General features: G+C 46.7%; 1 protein-coding gene across 8 annotated transcripts in view; it reads right to left on the bottom strand.

Moving 5' to 3' along the window:
- Positions 1-19,803, bottom strand: part of LOC119178803 (proteasome adapter and scaffold protein ECM29) — an 881,180-nt gene that overhangs the window by 246,050 nt on the left and 615,327 nt on the right. For all 8 annotated transcript variants that reach the window (XR_012895350.1, XM_075895092.1, XM_075895224.1 and 5 more), the window contains one exon: positions 1,945-2,101. Coding sequence is in view for 7 of the 8 variants with exons in the window: in XM_075895092.1 (XP_075751207.1) it covers positions 1,945-2,101 (157 nt within the window). In the remaining variant the exon portion in view is untranslated. The remainder of the gene's footprint in view (positions 1-1,944; positions 2,102-19,803) is intronic.

Below are 19,803 nucleotides of genomic sequence, written 5' to 3'. Positions count from 1 at the left end.
GCTTTTGACCCTGTTTCCCACAGGAACAAACTTCACAAACTTCGTATGCCATTTTTGATTCAAAATTGAATCAAATAGTAATTGTCCAACTGAACTCAAGTTTGTTGATGTTGACAGGTGCTCATCTACGTACCTGCCAGTTACATCTGGGGTGCCTCAGGGAAGCGTTGGGACCAATTCTTTTTCTTTTGTATGTGAACGATATTACCGTAGCTGTGTGCCCTGATGGTCAAATTGGGCTGTTTTATCGATGATTGTTTGATTTTCAATGAAATAACTAGTGAAAATGACCAATTTGCTAAGGCACGTTGCCTGGCTAGCTGGTTGGGGTTCATCATTTATATGGGTATAGCGCACCATGACAAGGACAGAAAAAAAGAGACACACACGGCGCTGTGTGTGTGTCTCTTTTTGTGTCCTTGTCGTGGTGCGCTATACCCATATAAATGAAAAATAACCTAATTTCTTTGAACACCAGACCAGCAAAAACTCAGGAGTGGTGCACAACATGGTCAATGTCCCTGAATTTCAAGAAAACTATGCCGCTACGCGTAAGTAATAAAAAGACCTTTCTTATACACATATAAAATTAGTAATGACACTGTCGCAGAAGCCACAGAGTACACATACAGTTGAACCCCTTTATAAGAGACACTGATATAAGAGACAAATGGATATAAGAGACACCAGTGTGCCTACAATACAATGCGGGTGGATAGGAAAATGCATGCGAGGTACCCTGCTTCTAAGAGACATCTCATGTAACAGGCAAGAATTGCTGCCTGGAGCATGCCTCCTATAAAGGGATTTAACTGTGTTTGGGATTGACAATGTCCAAAAAACTTACATGGTCCTTCCACATCGAAATCTGCATAGCAGCTACTCGCAGTTTTGGCTTACTCGGGCACAAACTAAAAAACCCCGATGCAATGCTTCTCACCTAGAAAACCTATGTTTTGCCTAAAGTTGAATATGCGAGTGTAGTTTGGGATCCCCACTACAAAAAAAGATATGCACAGGCTCGAGATGGTACAGAGGCAGGCAGTACGTTGAAAGAAAAATTCACCGTCATCTCTAATGCTTGCAAATAAGATTCCAACCTTAGGGCAACACAGAAAAATACCAGAACAAATTTGTATATTTGCTTTGTCACATCAGACTTGATGCAAATGTGCGCGCGCATATCTTGAGCCATTTTTGTTGCGCATGCCGAAAAATCGACATGCACATAATCTACTTTTTTATTGAACACGCACTACTTTTTTCAAGTTTTCTTATTTTCCACAAACTGATGGATTGGAGTTAGAATTTACTGCCTAAAAATATTTTTTCTTAGGATCTGCAAGAACATTTGAAAGTGTGCTACTTACCCATTTAGAAATGCAAAAAACTACTGAGTGTTTATGTGACTTTATTTTTTTCTCTCCGCTTTTTATTTTGCGTTTCATCTTTTTTTTACTGTTTTTTTTTCATGCAGTGTTACTTCATAGATAGCAAATCCTCTATTTACACACCCATTTAGGGGAGAACTTTTTTTTTTCTCTACAATTGCCATTGTCATATGTTTTGCACTCGATTATGGGAGTTTTTAGAGTGGAAAGGTGAGGATGTGTTTTTTTTTTCTTATATATGAGTCACTCTCCTGTGAAAATGTATTATTTTGTGTTCTAGTTAGGTTGTGCTGGCTTTTTCTTTCTTTTTTTGTTTTCGTAATACTTCTAGATATGCCGGTAGATTTGCTTTGCTCACTCTTCTGTGAGCTCATGTGGCCCATGAATCTCCCTGTGCTTGTAAACTTGCAACTGTGTAAATTTCCACCTGCATGTTCCTTTCTGACTGCAGTATACTGTAAATAAATGTATATAAACATCGTGTCTTTATCTGAACTCCATCTCTAGTTGGCTGAGCACCCAGGCCCTGACCAATATCTCACAGAGGACTGACCAGTGAATGGCTCCAGGTCCAGGGGGCACTGATGGGCCAGGGTGGTGGCCAGGTGGCAGCACCCTGCCTTGGTGCCCAACCCGACTGCAGACTTGCTCTGCTCCACCAGGCGGGGCACCAGCTCCGGCAGCACCGAAGCATCCACAAACTGCACACACTTCACAGCAGAAAAGAATGAGTGATTCACCATGAGAAGACCTTTCAATAAACTGTTTGCTGCAAAGAGTTGTCATGCTTGATTCCAGAATAAGTAAAGCTATGACTGACCGATTGGTTATTCTGTAACTAGAGCAGGAGCAAGAACAGTTATATGAACACACGAGCTCGCACTATTGCATGCGCAGGTGTGAGGCTTCAAGGCTGCGAAAAGGTACAACGATACAAAACTCAATGCCAGGCGTTAGCTGTATGCAGCAGAACCTGACAATAAAACCATCTTCCACACAAACTACAAATTATTTATTTGATGTTCACTAAACAGTGCAAGTAAAGACAACAGCTTTGATTTGAGGAGTGCAAATAGCAATATTTTTGGTATTGATCAAAATTTAGCAAAAAAAGAAGTTGTAGAGTACTGCTAGGCATATTCTTGTTAGACATAGCGATATGAAAGTGTTTATTTTCACTAGATTCATGAAGCGCTGACGGAGTTTATTTCGCAGTAGTCTTGATGAGAATGAGGCAATGCAGAGGCCGAAATGTATTCGTACATGATTAGGTGAAACCGAAGTGTTGCGCCAACACAACACGTGAGTGGCGAGAATGCAATTTCTCCAGCCTCTTTTCCTCTTTTAACTGATGTGGCAGACGAGGTTGTGCTCTCTTGGAGTTAGGAAGTTCCAAATCTGTTTCGCAGATGTCAACTTACATGAACATTCAGAACTGTGGATGCTAGAAATCTTCAGCATTCGATTTTTTAAACTTCCTGTCTACATCTCAGGTACAAAACAGCTTTTTTTATTTAGTTACTTTTTGCGAGGTGCCTTGTAGCATACCTACCAAGTTCAAGGATTCTGAATCTGGAAGATTTCCGAAACGGGAGGAGGGGGGGCTGACTTATTTGCTTTTACTTTTTTCGGCACCAAAAAAAAAAAACTAAAGACGTCTAGAAAAACAAGAGAGGGTGAGGTGTCTCAACCACAAGCACCAACATCAGCATTGCAGTCTTATAGTGGCTTGGGGTGGCCGAACACAAGGGTAGGGTTTCCCACTAAAGTGAAAGTCTCAAAGGATCAACACAACTAACAGAATCTATTTCCGTCAAAACAACTCGTGTATGTCTTCCTGGAACACATGTGAATGAACAGGACGACGCAGCTGGCTGCCGCAAAAGCACGAGTCAAAGCTTTGCTCACTACTAGATTTTTTCGACAGGAACGCCAAAATGTGTCTGGCCCCTTTTATTTATTACGATAGCAATTATATGGACAGTCTAGGCTGGCTTTCTTGCCGTCACTGCTGTCATTCACCGTATATATATATATATACGTATATGTATATATTTTGAACACTCAGAAAAGAAAAAAAAAAAAAAAAACAGCTCGTCGCGATGCACCAACGCATGCTTATCTTTCGCACATACTTTGCAGCACGGTTGGAGGGGGGGCGGATTTAGATGCTTGTGCATGCGCGCTTATCCTTTGGCGGAGAGAATCGTGAGCCTACGTCTTTCACTGGAGCGACTTCATTAGTTGCTGGGCCCACAAAGGTCCCTTCGGTCTTTGCACAGGCTCCCTTTGCAAAATGATGATGTGTGGTGTTTTATGGCGCAAGGGCCAATTGATGGCCAAAGAGCGCCATTTCAATGAGTATAGAGATGTGCACAATGATATGTTGCGTGGCTGTATAGGGGCCTTAAAATTCCTCGCGATAATGCGGGTAAAAACATAAGTATTAAAGACATGACAGTGGCGTGATATGCATATTAAAAAGGGTGACAAAGGTTTTGATAATAAAAACGTAAAAATATTTGGCACTAGCACACTTGCCTCATCAGTGCCCTTGTGTCCAAGGGCTGCGAGGCAAGTGCTTTTAAATGTAATCTCAGCAGCAGCGACCTCTCTTGAGAGGTCACGCTACGCAATGCCTGGGTATAATACATGGTAAAAATTAACATCTCTTAAAAAAGCTAACAATGATTTATGGGTGAAAAGTGGTTCCCTACCGACAAACATTGCAGGGTGTAAAGGTATATGTTGTCGGTAGGGTAATGGGAAGTGTTGTCTTCTTAGAGTGTCTAACTGTTTACATTGGATTAAAACGTGAAGAACTGTTAAAGCCTCACCACATTTATCACACAATGGTGGATCACCACCGGATAAAAGATGTGTGTGTGTCGTGTATGTGTGCCCTATCCTGAGTCTTGTTAGTGTTACCTCTGTTAGACGTGATTTTGATACTGGTGGCCAATGGCCAAGGTGTGGCTTGATAACGTGTAGTTTGTTTTGTGTGTGTGTATCCCACTTGCTCTGCCAGTAGTCCCTGAGGTTTCGTTTGAGAGACGCCTTAAGATCAAGGACCGGGATTGATATGGATGTAGGGGCAGTGCTTTTGTGGACGGATGCAGCGAGCTGATCCGCCCTCACGTTGCCTTGGATCTCACGGTGCCCTGGCACCCAGCACACTACAACATGTTGTTTCTGCGTGTAAAGTGTGCACGAAATGGAGTAAAGTGAGACAAGGACTGGGTTTTTTTGTTTTTTAAGACTGTGCAGAGCCGTTACCACACTGAGGGAGTCTGTATAAATTACTGCTTTTTGTATTTGTAGTTGTTTGATGTGTTTAGCTGCCACCAGTATCGCGTAAGCTTCCGCTGTGAAGATACTTGTGCGTGGATGTAGAGGGCCAGCATCCGAAAAGGATGGGCCGACAGCAGCGTAGGACACAGAGGAGTTAGTCTTGGAGGCATCTGTGAAGAACTCAGGACATGTGTATTTGTGTTGAAGTTCCAGAAAGTATGTTCGGATATGGGCAATAGGTGCATGTTTTGTAACCTCTAGGAAAGACACATCGCAGTCTATATTCTGCCACTGCCACGGTGGCGGGTATGCTACAGGAGCCATTAAACTGTGTTCAAGTGACACTTCAGTTTCTTCAGCTAGACACTTCAGGCGAATTGAGAAGGGCTGCCTTATCGAAGGCCTGTTTTGAAACAGAGTTGAGCTCGACAAATCATTAATTGTAGAGTATGAGGGGTGCTTCTTGTCTGCTTTCACCTTAAGGAAATAAACAAAGGACATGTAAGTTCTCTGCAGATGAAGCGACCACTCATTTGACTCAACATAAAGGCTTTCTACGGGGCTGGTGCGAAAAGCACCCGTAGAAAGGCGGATGCCCAAATGGTGCACGGGGTCAAGCATCTTCAAGGCACTTTAAGTGGCAGACTGATAGACAACGGCCCCGTAATCTAAGCGGGTGCGGATGAGGCTTTTATAGAGGTTCATGAGGCATTGCCTATCACTACCCCACGTAGTACGTGACAACACTTTTATAACATTCATGGCTTTTAAACATTTTGTTTTTAAATACTTGATGTACGGTACGAAGGTCAACTTGTTGTCCAAGATTAAGCCTAAGAATTTATGCTCGGCACGACCGTTTGGAGACCTCATTTAAACCCAGCTGAACCTGCCGCTCACACATGGCCAAGTTGCATGACTTGAAGCCAAACTGAACGTCGTCGACATATGTACAATAGAACATATTGCGGGGAATGGACAAGTGCAAAGAATTCATTTTGATAATAAAAAGTGTGCAACTAAGCACGCCACCTTGTGGCACGCCTGTTTTCTGGACAAATGTTTGAGAGAGCACACTGCCCAGACGGACACGGAATGTCCGGTTTGACAGGTAACTCTCGATTATATGAAACATTCTTCCGCGCACACCAAGGTGGGACAGGTCTCTTAGAATTCCGAAACGCCATGTTGTATCATACGCCTTTTCGATATCGAGGAACACAGAGAGAAAATATTGTTTATGGACAAAGGCGTCTCTGATCTATGCCTCGATACGAACAAGGTGGTCTGTGGTGGATCTACTTTCTCGAAACCCGCACTGAAATGGGTCGAGGAAATTGTTTGTTTCAAGGATATGTACAAGTCGGCAGTTTATCATTTTTTCGAATACTTTGCACAAGCAGCTTGTAAGTGCAATAGGCCTATAACTTGAAGCTAAAGAAGGGTCCTTGCCCTCTTTCAAAATGGGAATAATAAGAGCCTCTTTCCAGGAGGTAGGGATAGTGCCAGAAAACCAGAGAGCATTGTACAAACAAAGTAAGGTTTTTCGTGTTTCAGCTGGTAGGTTTTTTAGCATTTCATACACCACACGGTCAGAACCTGGGGCAGAAGTGCTGCAGGAGTTTAGAGATGTTCGGAGCTCCGCTAGACTGAAAGCTTGATTATATGCCTCGTATCTAGTGGATTTGTGTTCGAGTTTCTGCTTTTCTATTCTTGTTCTGTATTTTTGGAAAGTGTCAGTATAGTGGGACGAGCTGGACACCCGTTCAAAATGTGCCCCGAGGAAGTTTGCCTGATCTTCCAAGGTATCACCTTGAGTGTTTACGAGTGGAAGTGTGTGTACTTGTTTCCCTGCTATCCTACCGACCATGTTCCAGACTTTTGCCTCCTGTGTGTATGAATTGATCCCTGACAAAAACTTCTGCCAGCTTTCTCTTCTGGCCTGCCGACGCGTTCTCCTTCCTTGAGACTTTATTTTCTTGAACGTGTCAAGATTTTCCGCTGTTGGCGAGTTGCGCAGCAATCTCCATGCCCTGTTCTGTTCCTTTCGCGCATTACGACACTCCGTGTTCCACCATGGGACGTGTCGTTTGCCGGGCATTCCAGATGTTTGTGGTATGCACCTGGCTCCTGCGTCAGTTAGAAAAGCTGTGAAGTACTTCACAGCTTCATCTATGCCTAATCCGCATATTTCGGTCCAATTTAAGTGAGTAATTTTTTGAAATTGTTCCCAGTCAGCGTTGTTTATCAGCCATTTGGGAACATGTGGAGGACATTCATGTATTATTGGTGTACTCAAAAGCAAAGGAAAATGGTCACTTCCGTATGGGTTATTTATGACTTTCCACTGAAGTAATGGTACAAGTGAAGGAGATGCGATACTGAGGTCTATGGAGGAGTAAGTATTGTTTGCAAGGTTATAATATGTTGCCTGTTTTCTATTCAACAGACAAGCACCTGATGAAAAGAGGAACTGTTCGATGAGACGACCTCGTGCATCACATCGACAGTCACCCCATAAACCGCTGTGCGCATTCAGGTCCCCTAGAACCAGATAAGGTTCTGGTAACTCGGCTATTAAAGAGTGAAAATCATGTTTTTCCAGGCGGTGTTGCGGCGGTATGTATAGAGAGCAGATGGTGACGAGCTTATTCAATAGAACTGCTCGAACAGCCACTGCCTCTAGGGATGTTAGTAGTGGTAGATGGCTACATGCTACTCCTCGATTAACAATAATGGCTACACCACCAGATGATGCCACAGCATCATCTCTGTCCTTTCGAAAGACAACATATTGACGCAAAAAATTTGTATTCTTGGATTTTAAGTGTGTTTCCTGTACACACAGCACTTTTGGAGAATGTTTGTTTAGAAGTTCTTGGACATCGTCGAGGTTTCGAAGTAGTCCTCTGACGTTCCATTGTATAATTTGTGTCTCCATTATGGGAGTGAAGAAGTGCTGTGTGTACGAAATGAGTGTGGCTGGTGTCTAAAGAGAGAAGTGACTTATCTTACAGAGCCTTTAGAAGGCCCTGTAATTACCGTTTTGTCTTTTTTAGAGCGGTCGAGGGAACCCCGCCGCTCTTTTGGCGCAGTCTGCGCCGGTGCAGTTGATGTGGCCATCGCCTCAGGAGAGGCGACAGATAATGTTTTCGTTGTAGGCTTCGTCGTGACAGACGGAGCCTTAAACCCCACCGGGCTGGAGGTCGAGGGGACCTCTTTAGTTTGTGTGGTGCCCTGGCTGCTGCCAAGGTTCACAGGCGCCTTCGGTGGGGCTGTATTCAAGGAGGGTGGGGCAGCCGAGGCTGCTCCCCCCATGGGGGCTTGTGGCGTTTGCCTCGGCACGCTGGGCGTGGTCCAAGGCATTGCCGAAAACCGAAGTGGTGCTGACCCCCCTCGCGCCACTTCGGCGTACGATGTGTTCCCAGAAAAGTGCGGGGAAACGCGCTGCCGCGCTTCACGGAAGCTTATGTTCAATTTAAACTTTGTACTAATAATTTCTTTTTCCATTTTCCAGGCCACGCATGACCTGGAATATGCAGGATGGTCACCCTCACAGTTTGCACAGTGCACTTGTAGCTGACAGTCATCGTCAGCGGTATGACCTTTGGTGCCACATTTTGCGCAGGTAATCTGTCCTCGGCAGCTCTGGGAGCCGTGCCCGAACCTCTGACACTTAAAGCAGCGCCTCGGGTTGGGTATGTATGGTCTAACTGGCAGTTTAAGATATCCTGTTGCTATTTCAGTTGGGAGGGTGCTAGATGCGAAAGTGAGTATGACGTGCTTCGTTGGGATTTCCTTATTTTCTCTTCTTATTTTGATACGCTGCACCTGAATGACATTTTCCTCTTTCCAGCCTGTTAGAAGTTCATCATCAGAGAGGTCCATCAGGTCTCCATCTGATACAACACCCTTCACTGTGTTCATGGTTCGATGTGGTGTGATTGTGATAGGCTGATCCCTAAATGCTGTGAGTTTATGTAGTCTCTGGTACTGTGCGTTGTCTTTTACTTCAAGTAACAGATCACCACTGGCGGTCTTTGTGGCCTTGTAGCCTGCGCCCAGCGTTTCTATAAGGCATTTCGATACAAGGAAAGGTGAAATGTTTCTAGCTTTCTTTTCTGTATTTTCACAATGGATAATGTGGTATTTTGGGAAGTTGTCTTTTTGTTCGGGAGAAATTCAAGAATTACATCGGTGCGCCACCTCTTAGAGGGGCGATTAGTTGTGACAGGGCTAGGGGTTCCCATAAATTTGATAGCTTTTTCGGCGGCCATGCCAGCCACCCACCACCGAGCCCAACAAGGGGACGCTGCGAGACGCGAAGGAGGCGCAAGCGCCAGCCGTACATGGCCGCTATAACCTAATATATCTACCCAAGGTTGGATATTTACACTAGGTTAACCCTTGCCGCCAGGAAAAATTGGAAGTAAAAAGAAGTGAGGAGAATACAGGAAAGATGTAAAGTGAGAACAAAAGACGAAGATGTAGGGAGAGAGAGATAGGAAAAGGCGACTGCCGATTTCCCCTGGGTGGGTCAGCCCAGGGGTGCCGTCTACGTGCTCCCTTTGCAAAAAGAGCACGCTTTTCATACACAACGTGGTATGACAACTGGGACACTTGTTAGGTTGTACTCATCAGTACCCATGATTACGTATCCTGCATCGTTTTTGTTTAAACAGTGTGTTACGTATTGAGTGGTAAACGTTGTCAATTCACTCTCGTCTTGTATGTATAGTTTTTTTGCATTTGCGCGAGAGCAGCGCGCTGCACGTTTCGATCTGCTTGCTGTTCTCAGTGTGACACTCCGGTTTGTTGCTGTAGCATTCATTGCTTCGCCCTTACAACGAAACTACGACTTTCGTTTTTTTTTTTTTTTTTCGTACTTACATCCTTCAATCTACCGCTGCGTGCCCTCCAAGCTCGTAGATCGCTATAATGTCGCCCTGACCGCAATTTTGTGCGCGACGGTTGTGGCAAATGGTAGTTCTTTTTACAATCCCCATGTGCTTGGAATGACACACTCCAAAAGTAAGTTGTTTTATGCGATCTGAGATCACATCTGCCGCAGCTCTGTCCACAGAGTTTGGGGAAAGCAGCACTGCTTTGACTGGTTGATAGCACACTTTCGGGGTTCTGTCAGTTACGTCATCACCATACATGATCGTGTCAAGAGTGACCGCGGTTTCGTCTACAGAGGTTGTGGCAACGACAATCACACGCACTGTAGAAGACAGTGCATGCGCCAGTCGCACGCGTATTTCCAAAGCTTTGAGTACGCTGCTCTCGACCTTCGTTCAAGGGTTTTTGTACTAAAGTTCTTATCTCCCACCGCGATTAGGAAATGTGCTCAGAGCATTGAAATTTAGGCCCAATGAACATAGTGGAATTTGGCAGGATATTTTCACAAATTCCTATCTGCCGCGGTTTCACATCACTGCGATTCTACTGTACGCTAAGATGAATGCCTCTTAAACTCATTTATAATAAAATGGGGTAGGTCAGATCTTTCCGAGATAGTTGAAGGTGAGCACGCATTTCTTTTCTGTCCATTGGCTCCTGTTGTTCAGGGCTCATCAGACTTCGCCAACAGCGCCTTGCACCCAGGGCGAACGCACACAATTTATTGTCCTTTGTGAACGCTAGGCCAAAGAGTGGTGCGGTGTCCAAGTGCATAGTCAAACTACGCTGACCCGTATCTCTCGAAGCCAATACGAGCACCTCTGCCCTCGCTCGAGCATTCGGGCCCTTTGTTTCGGTGTCCCCATGAATCACCTTTGCCCACGGAGGCGTGCTTACGGCACCCTGTGTAGTACTTTTCGCCAGTGGCGTGGATAAGCACATTTGCTTTCCCGCCGGGCCTTTTGCAACAGGCTCGGTACAATAAAGTGTTGTGTCGCAGACAATAAAGTGTTGTGAACTTGAGCGGTACTGTGATCTCGCCACGGCAACGGTTAATGTGCGCCCTGGGACTCGCTCAGACCGGACCCGTAATTCTTCGCCGTAATTCTTCGGAATACGTGTACACTACACTGGCGCCCAATGCGGTATCAAAAGCTCTAAGCTTTTGACTGCTCTTAGCGAGTTAGTTCGCCTGCGTGATTCGGGCTTGTCCCAACATGCCTGCTTTGCGGGATTTTCGTTTGCTGTCCTTTTTAGCGGATGCTGCGTTGCACAAGAAGGGTTTTGCCTCTATTGATAGGAACCCATCGGCACCCGTTCATGTCGTCACCCCCTATTGCGATGAAGACACGAGGCACCTATCCGCTCCCTTTAAAGATGGTGCGTCGTTTCGGAGTGAGCCTCTTGCCCTACCCGAACGGTACGCACAAGTGCCTCTGACTGCTAATGCGCCCTTTGGCATGCATGGCAGTTCGTCGGCATAGCGCTCGCAGTCGGTTTTCTGCGAAATTGACGGGGTGCAAACTTTCGCCTTTGCCAACTTTTGCCTGCTGTCAGATGTGCAACCGACACTTCAAACGCACGCTGAGAAGGCACGCTGAGCCGGCTACCATCGCACCAAGTGTGCATTATGTTCGACAGCAGGCAAATCCTGCAAGGAGCCTCTTTTGCGCTGGGAGTGGCGCGCAGGGCGGTGGTACATTTGACACCACGCCAATGATTTAGCTGGGAGACTGCTCACCTTCGCTCGACCGCGCAGTTAATGCACCAACAGCTTCCTGCGAAATGGGTGCAAAGACGCAGACATAGCTGAAAAAGGCAGACATTGCTCCAAGATTTCCAAGCACTATCGGGAGCTGTGCAAACGCTTTCGGCTAGACCGAAGAGCAGTTACCGAAGAGCAGTGCCTGTTCCAGCCTAAAGCGGATATGATGATTTGCTCACCGCCTGAGATTACCTCAGCTCTCTGTCACGTTATCAAAGAGCAATGGGTTTGGATGATCAGGTGGTTCTCAAACGTGTTGTTCCACCTGCACTGACTGACACGGCGGCGAGATGGTCTCGGCTTACCGGTTACCGTGCAGCATCCCTCGAGAAGTTTCGTGCGGGCTTTTTGCGCGAATTCCTACCCGCTGACTACGAAAGTAGGATGCGGCGAGAGCTCGAGCTCTGTACACAAGCTCCTGATGAGTATTTACAGGAGTATGTATTTCTATCGCTAAGCCCTGAGCCTTGTTCCACCTGCACTGACTGACACGGCGGCGAGATGGTCTCGGCTTACCGGTTACCGTGCAGCATCCCTCGAGAAGTTTCGTGTGGGCTTTTTGCGCGAATTCCTACCCGCTGACTACGAAAGTAGGATGCGGCGAGAGCTTGAGCTCTGTACACAAGCTCTTGATGAGTATTTACAGGAGTATGTATTTCTATCGCTAAGCCCTGAGCCTTGAACGAGGAGTGCGTCGAACGAGTGATACGGCAGGCACATCCGACTTTTTCGGCATACCTGCGCGGCAACCGCTTCCGTGACTTGGACGAGTTGGCCGCCGAGGCGAAGTGCATCCAAAGCGACATTCTCGCCGCGCGTGCCTATCGCCTGCTGCAGCCAGCCAGCGATGCCCTTGAGCCGCGCTGCGCTTAGAGAGAGGCCATGACCCTTCCTCAACGGCAACAGCCTCTCGGCGCTGCCTTTGAGGCTGCAACCGGCTGTGCGTGGGAGTTCAGCGATCGCGCTCTTGATCCCTTTAAGCATGAAAGGCGGGCAGCCTGCGCTGCTCCACCTGAAACCTCCACACAGGGACGCTTTCCGACCCAACGTAATGTGGGAGGTGCGGCTCGCAGAAACGTATCCTGCGATAACGAAGCGAGCCGATCACGACAGCTTGAGGCTGCTCCGTCTGGGAATACAGACCGTGATGGAGTGCCCTGTTACCGCTGCCATGAACGAGGGCACATAGCAAGGCAATGCACCGGACCCAGGCCTCCTGCGAGGCAGGGAAGCGGGCTTCTGAGTCATTCGTAAACGCACGAGCGACCCAACCTTTGCTTCTTCCCTCTGCGTGCAGGGCAAGCACTTTTCTTGCTGATACACACGCGCTGTTCATTCCGGTTACCATTGCCGGCCGTGAATTTTCGGCTTTGCTCGACACGGGCGCTAGCGCCTCGTTGTTCGGCGAACAGGTGTTGTCCCACTTGCAGAAGCACTCAGTGCGGTTGCGGGACAGCCGAACGACATTCACCCCTGCGAAAGGCGTGGCCCATTCGGTAGGCGCTGCAAGGTTGACTGTCCGATGGGGAGATCGAATGAGACGCTGCCGTCTTGTTCATCTTCCAGGGCTCAATGTTCCAGTGATTCTCGGTCGGGACTTTCTCCTTAAAACCGGTATCCTTGTGGACATTGCGAATGGCGGCTATCGTGATGGCCCATTTTGCCAACTCAAGCCGTTCATCAGCCCGCCGGCGCTTACCGTCGCCTTTGCGGCAGAAGCGCCGGAAACATGCCCTGCGCAGAGTTCGGGGCAAAGCCCCCGCTCAACGCATTTGCCCTCTCACAGTCCCCTTCAGGAACGAGAGGCGTGGCACGAACCGTGTCGTGCGCCAACTCCGGGGTCATACCCTGGCGTTCCACGCTCGTCGGCTCGAAACCCCTGTGTGGATCGACCGACACGACACGAAGAGGCACTACATCCTTTGGTCGCCTGCGCGACTCAGTTGGATGAAGCACAGAAGGCTCGTCTGTCGACACTGATATGTCAATACGACGAGCTCTTCACCGATCAACCTGGCTGCACCGATTTAGTGAGCCATGTGATCGAAACTGGTGACGCGCTTCCTTTGAAGTGTAACCCTAGGCCCGTCAGTCTCGCCAAAAGGCAGATTATCGATGGGTTGCTAGACGACATGCTTGCGGCTGGCATTATTCGCCGCTCGTCTAGCTCCTGGGCGTCTCCAATTGTGCTGGTGCCTAAGAAAGATGGCAGTTATCGCTTTTGCGTCGACTATCGCTGTCTGAATGGAGTGACTCGTAAGGATGCCTATCCGCTCCCCACGATAAACTCCATCGTAGGTAACCTGGGTGATTCACGGTACTTTACCACGCTTGACGCCTCTAAAGGTTACCTACAGGTCCGGATGGGTAACCGTGACCAGTGTAAAACTGCGTTCACGTCCCACAGTGGGCACGGCAGCAGCACAAACGACAACATGTTATGGAATCCGTTCTACTTTGTTCTACAGGTGACGGCGATTCTTCTTGGAAGCGCGCTCACACCGCCCGGCTGCAGTGCAGAAGCAGCAAGTGCCGATCAGATTGCAGGAGCTGGTATCCGGCTATGATCAAGCGGCTATCACCTCGTTAGCAACACGAGCCTGTTCCTCGTTCAAAAGTATGCATGAATGCCGACAGGAGGAGCGTCTCATCAGATGACGTCACAACTTGTCCAGCCCGCAACCAGTATAAGAAGAGAAGGAGCACCGTCGTCCTTCAGTGGGCACGGCAGCAGCACAAACGGCAACATGTTAAGGAATCCGTTCTGCTTTGTTCGACAGGTGACGGCGATTCTTCTTGGAAGCGCGCTCACACCGCCCGGCTGCAGTGCAGAAGCAGCAAGTGCCGATCAGATTGCAGGAGCTGGTATCCGGCTATCATCAAGCGGCTATCATCAAGCGGCTATCACCTCGTCAGCAACACGAGCCTGTTCCTCGTTCAAAAGTATGCATGGATGCCGACAGGAGGAGCGTCTCATCAGATGACGTCACAACTTGTCCAGCCCGCAACCAGTATAAGAAGAGAAGGAGCACCGTCGTCCTTCAGTGGGCACGGCAGCAGCACAAACGGCAACATGTTAAGGAATCCGTTTTGTTTTGTTCTACAGGTTTGTAAACATTTGCTTACGCATTGCTACCGCAGCGATGACCGTTTTTTAGTGCTGTTGCCTTGTCCCACAATAATAAAGTGTGTACTTAGTTGTATTTGTTCCTTACCAACGAACTTGTTAGTGTGTGGCGATATTGAATCAAATCCTGGTCCCACGGAAAAGGAAATGTTGGAAGCGCTCCTCGCTGGTCAAGCCAAAACAAATGAAATTATAGAAGCTATATGCAGCAATCAGAACGTAATCGATAGTAAGATATCGACCTTAACCGAAAGGGTAGAGCGGATGGATCAGCAGCTATTGCTGTTGAACAAGTTGGGGAACCAAATCTGCGAAATAGAAACATCAGTTTCTAATTTTGAACAAGGATTATCGTCGCTATCTAGAAAAGTAGATGACATGGAAAATAGGAGTCGTAGAAACAACCTCATTTTATACGGTTTAGACGAAGTTAAAGAAGAGACAGGCGAGGAGCTGCTAACAAGAGTAAAGGATAAGGTATTCCAAGAAAAACTAAAGTTAACTGCCGAAACTATTGAGCGGTGCCATAGGCTTGGCAAGAAACAAGAGAATAAGCCTCGCCTGGTAATTATGCGGTTAAGGATTACCGAGAAAAAGTGTCAGTACTAATGACGGCGCACAAGCTAAAAGACACTCCGTTTTCGCTCTCAGAGGACTTTTCCTTCAGAGTTCGGGAAATTCAAAGGAAATTGTGGAAAAGCGCTGTAAAAGATAATGAGGATGGTGCTAAGGTAAAACTTGCCTATGACAAACTGAGTATCAACAGCGTATTGTTTGGTTGGGATGAACTTAACGATTCAAGGTTTAGAATGACAAACAAGCAAAACTGACGGTACAAAGCTGACCCTCAGTGCTTGAAAGTTGTCAACGTGAACTGTAGAAGTGTTGTAAATAAGATAACTGAGTTAGAGGCCTTGTTGCTCACGCATGATCCCCATATCGCTGTTCTAACCGAAACCTGGTTACACAAAGACATATACGATAGCAAATTTGCACCAGCTGGCTACAGCGTATACCGGAAAGATCGGGGCAGTAAAGGGGGAGGAGTTGCTCTGATATATAAAAATTCTTTAAACGTCATAAGAATGCCTGATATACCTAATGTTGAAGGTGTTTTTTGCAAGGCCTTTCATGGCAGCACAAAATTCATCATTGGAGGTATCTACAGGCCCCCCAGCTCCACTATTACAGTATTGGAAGAGCTGCGGACATACCTCGACAAACATGTACAGATCGGTGATCGCATTATTTTGAGTGGGGATTTTAATTTGCCTGATGTTGAATGGAAAGCCTTCTCGCTTAAAACCCGTAATAATTCATTTGGTGAAGAAATGTTAGATATTGCCTTTACGTTTGATTTATTAGATTGTCGATGACTTTAACAGAGTACAAGGTAGCTCTTCGGCAATCCTTGATCTTTTTTTTTGTTAGCGGTCAATTTCTTCCAAGACAGCTTGCAGTATTTATCCCGAAATATCGGATTACAAGGCTGTGCTCCTGGAACTATCAGATGTTTCCCTAAACAAGAACTTAAAAACTAAAGCTTTCCCAAATTTCTCTCGCGCAGACGACACATCAATCATAGATATGCTGTCTTTTACCTTTGATGCCCTTTCACACAATAGTCTTGACGTTGAAAGTCTTTGGAATTTCTTTAAAGATATTGTTAATGAATGTGTCGAGCGATTTGTACCGCGCATCACAAAAAGAATGCCAAAAAAAAATCCCTGGATCACTCGGGACACATTACGTCTGAAAAGGCAATTAAGAAGGCAAAAAAAGCAACAGTCACGCAAATGCACTTCTTGTAGAAAAACAAAAATATTTGAAATTAGCTGCAAGCTCAAAATTCAGCTGACTGAAGATAAAAACCGCTATTATAGTGAGTCTCTCCCAAGGTTTATAGCCACCACCCCTGACAAATTTTGGCAGACAATCAGTCCAACATCTTCAGTCTGTGACGTGTTCGATATTGACGGTGTGCGAGTAAACGATGAATCTATTATTTCTAATGCATTTAACAAGCACTTTAAATCTGTCTTTGTACAAGACAATGGTTCACTTCCGATATTTGAAGCGAATTTTCCCCCCATGTCAGGCGTAGTAATAAGTGAAGAAGGTATTCTTAATATGCTTTTAAAGCTTGATGTAAAAAAGTCGCCAGGACCATACAATATCCCGAACATGTTCTTACAGCGTTGCGCAGAACGGACTTCAAAATATTTACATGTCTTGTTTTCGAGATCTTTACATGAGGGAGAATGGCTGAGTGACTGGAGAACCGCCAGAGTGAAGCCATTACATAAGACAGAACCCAAGCAAATGATTAGTAACTACCGTCCAATTTCTTTAACATCAACTTGCTGCAAATTACTAGAACACATTATACACAATCACATATCTGAATTTCTGGAAACACATAGTGTACTAATCAACTTTCAACATGGGTTCCGGAAGGGATACTCTACCTGCACCCAGCTGGTACAGACAGTGCATAACTTTGCTATCTCTATTAATAACGGCAATCAAACCAAAGCCATTTTCACGGATTTCTCCAAAGCCTTTGATAAAGTTTCACACCAAAAAATTACTTTTAAAACTAGACAAAATTTTCAGGAACAACCAATTACTTAAATGGATCTTGGCATACCTATCAGACCGAGAACAGTTTGTTAATTTTAAAAACAGCGGCTCCTGTAGGCTAACGGTTAGCTCGGGCGTTCCCCAGGGTTCGGTGCTTGGTCCCATCCTCTTTCTGGTTCCTGTGAAAATGAAACTTTTTGCAGATGATTGCATAATTTACTCTCAAATAAGCAGCATGTCAGATCAATTTATTCTAAACGATGCCCTTCAGAAAGTTATCACGTGGTGTGACCAATGGCAGATGGCTGTAAACTTCGATAGATAGAACTGTAGTCATGAGAATTACCCAGAAAAAGAATCCCTTTGTCTTTAACAACTCTGTGAATGCAACCACTCTGAGAGAAGTAACTCAATATAAGTACCTCGGTTTATGAATAACTAATAATCTTAATTGGAATAAGCACATTGATTTTGTGATTGCTGCCGCGAATAGAAACCTTTTCTTTCTTAGACGAGCACTGAAACTTTCCACTCCTGATGTTCGTTTACTTGCGTACAAATCAGTAGTTCGACCAGCATTAGAATATTGCGTCGTTATCTGGGATCCATACACAAAGACAAACATCAGCAGTTTGGAAAACGTACAAAAGAAGGCTGCGTGCTACATATTTAACAAATTTGGGCGCACTTCAGTTATCAAACTTCTACGACGAGCCGACTTACCATCGTTAGCACACAGGAATCTTTTAACGCGACTGAAGTGTTTCTATCAAATAATCAAGGGGCATTATAAAATAGATTTTTCAGATGTGATTTCATTTTCAGCTGGGTACGCGACCAGACAAAGACACCAACTAACAGTCACCCCCCATCGCACACGTACTAACTGTTATAAGTATTCCTTCTTTCCCAAAACTATTTCCGATTGGAATAAACTTCAGAATTCACAAGTTCTACAGCCTTCTCTAAGTTTGTTTGAGTCCCACCTTAATTAGCATTGTATAACAATCCTCTGTTGTTGTATTATTTGTAACAACTTTCTGTACCCGAGAAGAAGAGCCATTTCATCTGCGTTGAATTGTACAGTTGTTGTAAACCATGTATCCTTTTTATGCACTGTAACCCGCCTGCTAAAATCCCTATCAGGGATTGCAGTATTTATAAATAAATAAATAAATAAATAAATAAATAGAGGGTCTCTTTGCAATGCTTCTGCGACGTTTTAAAGACTCATGGACCGCGTCCTCGGGGAAGCAAAGTGGTCATACTGCATGTGCTACCTCGACGACATTGTGATTTCTTCACGAATCTTCGAAAAGCACTTGGCCTATGTTGCCGATGTACTCGAGAGGGTAAGGACCGCCGGGATGACATTAAACCCCGCTAAGGTCCAATCAGCGCAGACCCGTGTTCAGTTGCTCGGGTTTACACTGGGCGAAGGCTCCATAGAGCCGGATCGGGAGAAACTTCGAGCTATTCTCGATTTTCCCGCGCCCAAGGACGTACGTGGCTTTCGCCACTTTTTAGGAATGGTCAACTTTTACCGTTCCTTCATTCCGTCCTGTGCCCGACTGCAGGCGCCCTTGAGCAAACTCTTGGGTAAGTCTCCTGAGTGGCAATGGGGACTTGAGCAGCAGGAGGCGTTTTGTCGACTGTCTAACGCCATGGCGGAGACAGCGCAGCTCAAGCTCCCCGACCTGATCAGACCGTTCGTTGTACAAACTGATGCGAGCAATCTGGGTTTAGAAGCTGTTCCCCTACAGCAATACGATGGCGTGTTGCAGCCGTTGGCCTTTACCGGCCGCTCCTTGGTCACTGCGGAGAAAAATTATTCGGTGACCGAAAAGAAGTGCCTCGCCATCGTGTTTGCACTGCGGAAGTTTGACGTCTATCCTGATGGGACGAAATTCTTGGTGCAAACGGATCACAGTGCGCTCAGCTGGCTGATGCGGCTCCGTGAGCCTGCCGGCAGGCTGGCGCGCTGGGCTCTCCTGATACAGCACTATGACTTTTCAGTGCAGTATCGAAAGGGGAGCACCAACGTGGTAGCTGACGCGCTACCTCGTGCCCCATTGTCGGCCGAGGACCATGATCCCAGTGCGACAGCCGTTAGCGGTGCCTTAGCACATGCAAGTGTCGGGGGCGAAACAGCAGCTTCGCCGCCATTCGGCGAGAAGGGTGAGTCCCCATGCGGACAAACCTTTGCTGCTAACCAGGTAAGCGGTGCACCGCGAAGCGGTCGAGCGGGGGAGCTTTCTGAAGGCCACGAGGCCGAGAGCCAACTCGTACGGCCGACTCAAGCGGTTGTTGCTGCAGTCCTGAGTAGGTGCGATACCAGACTCCCCCATTTTGGGAGAATCGGCATCGCTTTCAGCAGAGAAGAGCTTCTGAAGGCCCAGCAAAGTGACCCGTTTTGTCGCGAAATGTGCGACGGTTTCCGAGAGTTTTTACTTTTTTTCCCCGTGTTCATTTCGTCTACTGTGTGTGACCTTGAGTGTCGGTGCTTGCCGGGAGCGAGAAAGACGAAGGACGCTTCGCGCCTACGCTCGCGCAGCCGTCGGCGGTGTGTGTGCGTGCGTGCTTCTGTGCGCGTGTAACTGTGTGACGCTTCAGTGCGTGTCTGTGAAGAGTGCGTCATGGCTTCCCCCATCGACGCGGACACTGGAGGTGCTGGGGGGGCATTGACCCACTGACGTCAAACCGTCTAGCTGTGCTGTGCTCTGCTCTCGGCTGTCGCCGAAGAA

Source organism: Rhipicephalus microplus, chromosome 1 (assembly GCF_043290135.1).
Source record: "Rhipicephalus microplus isolate Deutch F79 chromosome 1, USDA_Rmic, whole genome shotgun sequence".
Classification (NCBI taxonomy): Eukaryota; Metazoa; Arthropoda; class Arachnida; order Ixodida; family Ixodidae; genus Rhipicephalus; species Rhipicephalus microplus.
This window is presented reverse-complemented; position numbering and strand designations above follow the sequence as displayed.